The sequence below is a fragment of the Pristiophorus japonicus genome, chromosome 19, assembly GCF_044704955.1.
Source record: "Pristiophorus japonicus isolate sPriJap1 chromosome 19, sPriJap1.hap1, whole genome shotgun sequence".
NCBI classification, from domain to species: Eukaryota; Metazoa; Chordata; class Chondrichthyes; family Pristiophoridae; genus Pristiophorus; species Pristiophorus japonicus.
Window position 1 is genome coordinate 86,277,987 of NC_091995.1, and position 10,154 is coordinate 86,288,140.

Consider the following 10,154-nt stretch of genomic DNA (forward strand, 5'->3'; position numbering starts at 1 on the left):
TTAACTGAACTTGAAGGAGATCATTTTGAAGATTTTGTCCACACTCAGGTAGGTGATTTTGTCCAGTGCCAGTCTGTTGGGGAAAACTATCACGTCACCGTTTGGAAGTTTGATCTCAAAGTTTTCTCCTGTGAAAGTGATTTGTATCTGTGGAAATAAAGAAGCAAAAAAAAAAGAAAGGAGAGAATACAGAGAGTTAGCATGCAGATACAGCAAGCAATTCGGAAGGCAAATGGCCCGTTTGCCTTTATTGCAAGGATGTTGAAGTACAAAAGTAAGGAAGTCTTGCTGCAAATGTACAGGGCTTTGGTGAGACCACTCCTGGAATACTGTGCACAGTTTTGATTTCCGTATCTAAGTGTAATGAAGGTTTACTAGGTTGATTCCTGGGTTGTCCTATGAGGAGAGATTGAATAGATTAGTCTATACTCTTTGGAGTTTAGAAGAATGAGAGGTGATCCAATTGAAACATACAAGATTCTGAGGAGGATTTACAGGGCAGATGCTGAGAGGTTGTTTCCCCTGCCTGGAGAGTCTACAACTAGGGGGCGTAGTCTCTGGATAAGGGTTCAGTCATTTAAGACTGAGATGAGGAAGAATTTCTTAACTCAGAGGATTGTGAATCTTTGGAATTCTCTACCCCAGAGGGCTGTGGATGCTCAGTCGTTGAGTATATTCAAAGCTGAGATTGATGGATTTTTGGACTCCAGGGGAATCAAGGGATATGGAAATCGGGCAGGAAAGTGTAATTGAGGTTGAAGATCAGCCATGATCTTATTGAATGGTGGAGCAGGCTCGAGGGGCAGTATAGCCTACTCCTGACGCTAATTCTTATGTTCTAATACATCGAGGCTGAGAAATCAGACTGGGCTTACTGCCTGCTTCTGTGAATGCACCAAAGAGCCATATCCTTCGGCCTGCAGTGAGTCAATTGGGTGAATTCACATTGCAGCATGGCCAACAATTCTGTCAAATCAGCTGATTTTGCCAACTTGTGGGCCTTGTGTTGTCTCTCTCGACAGCCCAGTGTAATTGGGTTCCAACATCTAGTTGGCCGTATTCCTGGAGGTTTCATCACATGACCCTCCTGCCTCCCATGGCCCCACCCCCACACTCCCGCCATTGGTTGCCTGACATGTCTAACCTCGTGGCTCTTCACCTTCCTAACCAATCGGAAAGTGAATGGACTTTTCATTACCCGATTAGATGAATCTTGACTGGCAGTTCCATTATGTTTTACAACATCAACAAAATAAAATGAAAATAAAACATTTTTTTCTGAACATCCTGATGAGTTTTCTCCCCCGGTGTTGCTCACAGAAGTGTCCTCGAGATTAATCTTTAATTCCTGGAGAGCCCAGGGCAATCCTAGAGGATTGGCAACCTGTAATATATTTGCTTCATGGGTTCTTTGCTTAAGAATTCATAGCAACACATTGCTATTAAGAATTAGTTGGTTTATTAACAAAATCACACTACACATTACCAGTTCATCCACTAGGCTCACAACTGCATACCTCATCGTGGATGACTGAGACCCAATTGACTGAGGTTTTATTGAGTCTTGTGAACATCACGTGACTGGCTAAGCCACTCACAGTGCAACAGTTCTACAAACCTGTGAGGGGTATAGAAATCAGGGGTTCATATTGTCTAAAACTAACACAAAGGATACTGTATTTAAATCGTTGTCTTGAACTAGAGCTGAAATGTCTCCTCAGAATGGTATTAGATGCTTAGCAATGCTAATGTTTTGGTACCCTGCTGAGATTCTACACTATGACAGCTGTTATGTGTTGCTTTCACGTTAAGACTTCAACTTTGTTTATGTATCTTTAAGACAACGTGTTAAACATTTGCTACCTCATAAAGGAGGTAACACTCTGAAGCGAGCAGTTTTCTGGTTTGGCCTCATAGCATCAAAGGCAGAATATGGACGAAATAGATAAGATACAAATTTCAACAGAAGAAACCCTGGGAAGTATAAACAAGACATGTGGCCAAAATCGTAAGACATCTTTAGGGCGGGTTCTTGAAACTAGAATCGAAACAAAGGACTAGAAGCCTTATTGGATAGCAAGTTTTTAGGGGAACCTCTATAGGTCAAAAGGTGTCGTCAATATTCCAGGTCAGGCCCACCCCTAAAAAGAGAATAAAAGTAACACTTAGAGATCTGTTCAACACAAATGGTGTGAGGGGAGAGTGAAACAGAAGTTGAGCTGGTCAAACGCTCTTCGAGTGAACTCATGCTTTACCGAAGGAAACTCTGGACAAAGGGAAAGAGACTGCAAGCCAGAGAACTGCTGACGTGTGCCAGCTGTTTGTCCGATCAGTTCGCTATTAACTACGTGCTACGGTCGTATGTTTTTGCTATATAACTAATGTGTTATATTCCATCTTAAGAACATAAGAACATAAGAACATAAGAATTAGGAACAGGAGTAGGCCATCTAGCCCCTCGAGCCTGCTCCGCCATTCAAAAAGATCATGGCTGATCTGGCCGTGGACTCAGCTCCACTTACCCGCCTGCTTCCAATAACCCTTAATTCCCTTATTGGTTAACAATCTATCTATCTGTGATTTGAATACATTCAATGAGCTAGCCTCAACTGCTTCCTTGGGCAGAGAATTCCACAGATTCACAACACTCTGGGAGAAGAAATTCCTTCTCAACTCGGTTTTAAATTGGCTCCCCCGTATTTTGAAGCTGTGCCCCCTAGTTCTAGTCTCCCCGACCAGTGGAAACAACCTCTCTGCCTCTATCTTGTCTATCCCTTTCATTATTTTAAATGTTTCTATAAGATCACCCCTCATCCTTCTGAACTCCAACGAGTAAAGACCCGGTCTACTCAATCTATCATCATAAGGTAACCCCCTCATCTCCGGAATCAGCCTAGTGAATCGTCTCTGTACCCCCTCCAAGGCTAATATATCCTTCCTTAAGTAAGGTGACCAAAACTGCACGCAGTACTCCAGGTGCGGCCTCACCAATACCTTATACAGTTGCAGCAGGACCTCCCTGCTTTTGTACTCCATCCCTCTCGCAATGAAGGCCAACATTCCATTCACCTTCCTGATTACCTGCTGCACCTGCAAACTAAGTTTTTGGGATTCATGCACAAGGACCCTCAGGTCCCTCTGCACCACAGCATGTTGTAATTTCTCCCCATTCAAATAATATTCCCTTTCACTGTTGTTTTTCCAAGGTGGATGACCTCACATTTTCCGACATTGTATTCCAGCTGCCAAACCTTAGCCCATTCGCTTAACCTATCCAAATCTCTTTGCAGCCTCTCTGTGTCCTCTACACAACCCGCTGTCCCACTAATCTTTGTGTCATCTGCAAATTTTGTTGCACTACACTCTGTCCCTTCTTCCACGTCATCTATGTATATTGTAAACAGTTGTGGTCGCAGCACCGATCCCTGTGGCACACCACTAACCACCGATTTCCAACCCGAAAAGGACCCATTTATCCCGACTCTCTGCTTTCTGTTAGCCAGCCAATTCTCTATCCATGCTAATACATTTTCTCTGACTCCGTGTACCTTTATCTTCTGCAGTAACCTTTTGTGTGGCACCTTATCGAATGCCTTTTGGAAATCTAAATACACCACATCCATCGGTACACCTCTATCCACCATGCTCGTTATATCATCAAAGAATTCCAGTAAGTTAGTTAAACATGATTTCCCCTTCATGAATCCATGTTGCGTCTGCTTGATTGCACTATTCCTATCTAGATGTCCCGCTATTTCTTCCTTAATGATAGCTTCAAGCATTTTCCCCACTATAGATGTTAAACTAACCAGCCTATAGTTACCTGCCTTTTGCCTGCCCCCTTTTTTAAACAGAGGCGTTACATTAGCTGCTTTCCAATCTGCTGGTACCTCCCCAGAGTCCAGAGAATTTTGGTAGATTATAATGAATGCATCTGCTATAACTTCTGACATCTCTTTTAACACCCTGGGATGCATTTCATCAGGACCAGGGGACTTGTCTACCTTCAGTCCCATTAGCCTGTCCAGTACTACCCCGCTAGTGATAGTGATTGTCTCAAGGTCCTCCCTTCCCACATTCCTGTGACCAGCAATTTTTGGCATTGTTTTTTGTGTTTTCCACTGTGAAGACCGAAGCAAAATAATTGTTTAAGGTCTCAGCCATTTCCACATTTCCCATTATTAAATCCCCCTTCTCATCTTCTAATGGGCCAACATTTACTTTAGTCACTCTCTTCCGTTTTATATATCGGTAAAAGCTTTTACTATCTGTTTTTATGTTTTGCGCAAGTTTACTTTCGTAATCTATCTTTCCTTTCTTTATTGCTTTCTTAGTCATTCTTTGCTGTCGTTTAAAATTTTCCCAATCTTCTAGTTTCCCACTAAGCTTGGCCACCTTATTCGCTTGGTTTTTAATTTGATACTCTCCTTTATTTCCTTGGTTATCCACGGCTGGTTATCCCTTCTCTTACCGCCCTTCTTTTTCACTGGAATATATTTTTGTTGAGCACTATGAAAGAGCTCCTTAAAAGTCCTCCACTTTTCTTCATTTGTGCCACCGTTTAGTCTATGTTCCCAGTCTACTTTAGCTAACTCTGCCCTCATCCCACTGTAGTCCCCTCGTACGCATAGTACGCTCGTTTGAGACACTACTTCCTCACCCTCAATCTGTATTACAAATTCAACCATACTATGGTCACTCATTCCGAGAGGATCTTTTACTAGGAGATCGTTTATTATTCCTGTCTCATTACACAGGACCAGATCTAAGATAGCTTGCTCCCTTGTAGGTTCTATAACATACTGTTCTAAGAAACAATCCCATATGCATTCTATGAATTCCTCCTCCAGGCTACCCCGTGCGATTTAATTTGACCAATCGATATGTAGGTTAAAATCCCCCATGATTACTGCCATTCCTTTTTCATGTGCCTCCATTATTCCCTTGATTATTGTCCGCCTCACCGTGAAGTTATTATTTGGGGGCCTATAAACTACGCCCACCAGTGACTTTTTCCCCTTACTATCTCTAATCTCCACCCACAATGATTCAACATTTTGTTCATTAGAGCCAATATCATCTCTCACAACTGCCCTGATATCATCCTTTATTAACAGAGCTACCCCACCTCCTTTCTCTTTTTGTCTATCCTTCTGAATTGTCAGATACCCCTGTATGTTTAATTCCCAGTCTTGGCCACCCTGCAACCACCTTTCTGTAATGGCCCCCAAATCATACCCATTTGTAATGATTTGTGCCGTCAACTCATTTACTTTATTTCGAATGCTGCATGCGTTTAGGTAAAGTGTTTTAATACTAGTTTTTAAACCATGATTTTTAGTTTTGACCCCTCCTGCAGCCCCTTTATATTCATACATATTGTCCCTTCCTATCACCTTGTGGTTTACACTTCCCCCAGTGCTACTCTGCTCTGTTGCATCCTGCCTTTTGCATTCTTTCTTGGGGTCCTGTTCATCTGCGCTCTCACCCACTCTAACCAGCTCAGAACCCTCTCCTGGGTTCCGAATACTTCTCGCATTGAGGCACCGAGCTTTCAGGCTTGCCTTTTTATTACACTTTGACCCTTTAGAATTTTGCTGTACATTGGCCCTTTTTGTTTTTTGCCTTGGGTTTCTCTGCCCTCCACTTTTACTCATCTCCTTTCTGTCTTTTGCTTCTGTCTCCATTTTGTTTCCCTCTGTCTCCCTGAATTGATTCCCATCCCCCTGCCATATTAGTTTAATACCCCCCCCCCCCCCACAGCACTAGCAAACACTCCCCCGAGGACATTGGTTCCGGTTCTGCCCAGGTGCAGACCGTCCGGTTTTTATACTCTGATTAAACACAATATATCCACTAGATTGGTTTACAGTCGATCCTGATTATTAAAGTAACCAACCAGAGATAGCCTTAAACTTGGCTATTTCCATCAGGTGGGAGATGTTAAATGTGTTACAGTTTGCTGCTTTCACAATCTTCAAAGGGCGGTGAGGTTACCTCACAGAGTGAAGTGCAGCCCAGCCTCGCCTCACCTTGACCTCCGCCCCGTGGCTGAAGGGAAAGTTGGAGTCTCTCTGGTCGCTCTCCCAGCTGCCATGGCGCTTGGAGTTGCAGACGATCACGGCTCCGTCGCGCTCATCATGGAAACGAGGGTTGAAGTGCAGGGCGATGTGGTCCACGCAGCTCCCCAGATTCACTGCAAATCTGTAGCCAGAAAGAAAGCAGAGAATCAGCTGTCTGCGCCATGCGTTGAAGTCAACCTGGAAATATGCCGTGCCTTTCTGCGCCGGTGCGTGTCTGTGGCTCATTCACAGAAGAACAGTAAGCAAGGTTGGTGACTGTGAGTACAGTGATAGACTCCATGCTATACCTCCCAGAATCATAGCATAGAATCGTAGAATCATAGAAATCTACAGCACAGAAGGAGACCATTCGGCCCATCGTGTCTGCTCCGGCCGAAAAAGAGCCTTCCAGCCTAATCCCACTTCCCAGCTCTTGGTCCGTAGCCATGTAGGTCACATCCAAGTACTTTTTAAATGTGGTGAGGGTTTCTGCCTCTATCACCTTTCAGGCAGTGAGTTCCACACATCAACCAGCCTCTGTGTGAACAAAATTCTCCTCGGCTCCCCTCTAAACCTCCTGCCAATTACTTTAAATCTATGCCCCTGGTTATTGACCTCTCTACTGTGGAAAATAAGTCCTTCCTATCCACTCTATCTAGGCCACTCTTAATTTTATACACCTCAATCAAGTCTCCCCTCAGCCTCCTCTGGTCCAAAGAAAACAACCTCAGCCTATCCCATCTTTCCTTTTGGTTAAAATTCTCCAGTCCTCAAGGTAAATGAAACAGTCCCTTTAATTAACATTCGTTCCTACATACTGCATTGTGAGGTACTCCCCACTAAAATGGTGGATTGGCCTTGGAGGGAGTGCAGCGTAGGTTAACCAGAATGATGCCTGGACTTCCAGGGTTAAGTAACGAGGAAAAACTGCACAAATTAGGGTGTATTCCCGAGAAGTTGGAAGGATAAGGGGCGATCTGATCAAAGTTTTCATAGTATTACGAGGAACAGATGGGGTAGACAGAGAGAAACTATTTCAACTGGTTGGGGATTTTAGGATAAGGGGGCATAATGTAAAAATTAGAGTCGGACCTTTCGGGAGTGAAATTAGGAAACACTTCTACATACAAAAGGTAGTAGGAGTTTGGGAATCTCTTACGCAAACGGCAATTGATGCTAGATCAATTGTTAATTTTAAATTGGAGATTGACAGCTTTTTGTTAAGTAAAGGTATTAAGGGATGTAGGGCAAAGGTGGGTATATGGAGTTAGATCGCAGATCAGCCATGATCTTATTGAATGGCTGAACAGGCTTGAGAGGCTGAATATCCTCCTCCTGTTCCTATGTTCCGTTGATTCTAATATGAGGAAACTCAGGCGGGATCTACAACGGGCAAACAATCTGATCTGTCAGGTTAACACCCATTGGTTAAGTGGAAAATGAACCCCTTTGAGCCTTAATACTGAAACGGCTATTTTCTTTGTTTACCCTCTGAGTGAAAACATTTCTCTTCATCCGGCATTCGGTTAAGAAACAGGTGGGGGGAAAGTAAACATTAATCTTACTTGTCAGCATCATCTCTAATCCTCCCTTGAATCTTCAAAGTGTCTCCTTGCTTCATATCCATGTTGTGCACTTCAAACTGTTGTTTGATGTTGGAAAGAAAACAATATTAATATAATACAATATTTTCTCTCTCATTTAAACAAAACCTATTGTGAGTATGCTCACAGTTTTATAGAGCTGCTGCATTGTGAGTGGCTTAGCCAGTCACATGATGTTCACAAGACTCAATAAAACCCCAGCCAGTTGGGTCTAGGTCATCCACGATGAGGTATGCAGTTGTGAGCCTAGTGGATGAACTGGTAATGTGTAGTGTTAAATCTTCGTTAACAAACCAACTAGTTCTTAATAGCAATGTGTTGCTATGAATTCTTAAGTAAAGAACCCATGAAGCAAATAAATTACAAAATCCTGAATGATATAAAACTCCACAGAATCTCACTTGTGAACAGGGATGGATTTGCATAACCATTTCCTGAGTACACGGACGCGTACACACACACATATCCTCGTAGATGCACGTATGCACACTCACGGGTGTATACATACAAAACCACAGTTACAATCATTACGAGCTCAAGAAGCTTGACACCATCCAGGAGAAAGCAGCCCCCTTGATCGGCACCCCATCCACCACCTTAAACATTCACTCCCTCCACCACCGGCGCACCGTGGCTGCAGTATGTACCATCTACAAGATGCACTGCAGCAACTCGCCAAGGCTTCTTTGGCAGCACCTCCCAAACCCGTGACCTCTACCGCCTAGAAGGACAAGGGCAGCAGGCGTATGGGAACACCATCACCTACAAGTTCCCATTCAGGTTAAACCCCATTCTGCCTTGGAAATATATCGCCATTCCTTCATCGTCGCTGGGTGAAAACCCTGAAACTCCCTGCCTAACAGCACTGTAGGAGCACCTTCACCACATGGACTGCAGCAGTTCAAAAAGGCGGCTCACCACCACCTTCTCAAGGGTAATTAGGGATGGCCAATAAATGTTGGCCATGCCAGCAACACCCACACTCCAGGAAAGAATAAATAAAGTCACGAACATCCAAACGAAGTTAACAAAAAGGGACATGAAAGTTTGATTGTTCACACTCGATATTTAAGAGGGCTGATGGTGACATCCCTTCTTCCAATATCTAACGGCTTTTAAGTGGTAGCAATCTTTCCTCGGTGTCATGGGAGACGAATTGAACTTTAATTTCTGATACTAATAAATGGTAACGGAATAAGTGTATAATATAATAGAATAATAACAATGTTATTAATGTCTTTAATGATGACTTTAACTTCTGCCACTAAAGGCTGATAAAGGAGTGATTGCATGGTATGAAGGAATGATCACGATGTTGTAAATGTGTTTAATGCTGAATAAATTCAATAAAAATAAAATATTAATAGCAATCTAGTCTTTAGCCTCTAATTCTGCCCTCTAGAGCATCCCCTATTGTACTTGCTCCATCTTCAGCTGCCTACGCCCCAAGCTCTGGAACTCCCTGCATAAACCTCTCCTTCTCGCTACATTTCTTTCCTCCTTGAAGACGCTTCTTAAAACCTACCACGTTGACAAAGCTTTTGGTCATCTGGCCTAATATCTCTTTATGTGACTCAGTATCAAATTTTTGCTCTTGTGAAGCGCCTTGGGACGTTTTACTACGTTAAAGGCGCTATATAAATACAAATGGTTGTTGTGGGAAGATTGTGGGTTGAAGTCCCACTCCAGAGGTAGGGCACAAAATCTAGCAATATGGTGGCGTTTGTAGTGAGGGAAGTTATCCAGCCAAGTACTCCGGGTGTGGGGTCACAGACGTATGAAGCTAAAAAAGGGCTGGAGACCCCGTGGATTCAGGACCCAACCTAAATTTCATTCCATCAATTTCACTCAAAACCATTTCCCAGTGAGTCTCATTCAATTCCCAGCACTTCTCACGCCAGGTGGCGCTGTCACTCACAAGTTAGCTGTCCCTGAACTAACTGGTACCTGTATATTGCATGTTCTCTGTGTTCATTCTTCAGTCTGGTGTCCCTCTGTCCGTATGTCTGACAGACTTGAGAGAGAGAGATTAATAGAAACATAGAAAATAGGTGCAGGAGTAGGCCATTCGGCCCTTCGAGCCTGCACCACCATTCAATGACTTCATGGCTGAACATGCAACTTCAGTACCCCATTCCTGCTTTCTCGCCATACCCCTTGATCCCCCTAGTAGTAAGGACTACATCTAACCCCTTTTTGAATATATTTAGTGAATTGGCCTCAACAACTTTCTGTGGTAGAGAATTCCACAGGTTCACCACTCTCTGGGTGAAGAAGTTTCTCCTCATCTCGGTCCTAAATGGCTTACCCCTTATCCTTAGACTGTAACCCCTGGTTCTGGACTTCCCCAACATTGGGAACATTCTTCCTGCATGTAACCTGTCTAAACCCGTCAGAATTTTAAATGTTTCTAGAGATCCCCTCTCATTCTTCTGAACTCCAGTGAATACAAGCCCAGTTGATCCAGTCTATCTTGATATGTCAGTCC

The 10,154-nt window shown here is 43.4% G+C and overlaps 1 protein-coding gene across 1 annotated transcript; it reads right to left on the reverse strand.

Annotated features, from left to right (window-relative positions):
- On the reverse strand, positions 1-9,215 carry LOC139230282 (galectin-2-like). The gene is made up of 4 exons (XM_070862111.1): positions 9,192-9,215; positions 7,628-7,704; positions 6,033-6,204; positions 1-147 (listed from the first exon to the last, which is right to left on the reverse strand). The coding sequence occupies exons 1-4, from the start codon at positions 9,213-9,215 to the stop codon at positions 1-3; spliced, it is 420 nt and encodes a 139-aa protein (XP_070718212.1).
- Between the last annotated feature and the right edge of the window lie 939 nt (positions 9,216-10,154).

Excerpts from the sequence above, each read along its gene's own strand:
- LOC139230282 (XM_070862111.1), bottom strand. The coding sequence starts at position 9,215 with ATGACCAAAAGCTTTGTCAACGTG. Across the intron at positions 7,705-9,191 it reads CCAAAAGCTTTGTCAACGTG|TTTGAAGTGCACAACATGGA; the intron begins GTAGGTTTTAAG and ends ATCAAACAACAG. Across the intron at positions 148-6,032 it reads GCCACGGGGCGGAGGTCAAG|ATACAAATCACTTTCACAGG; the intron begins GTGAGGCGAGGC and ends TTATTTCCACAG.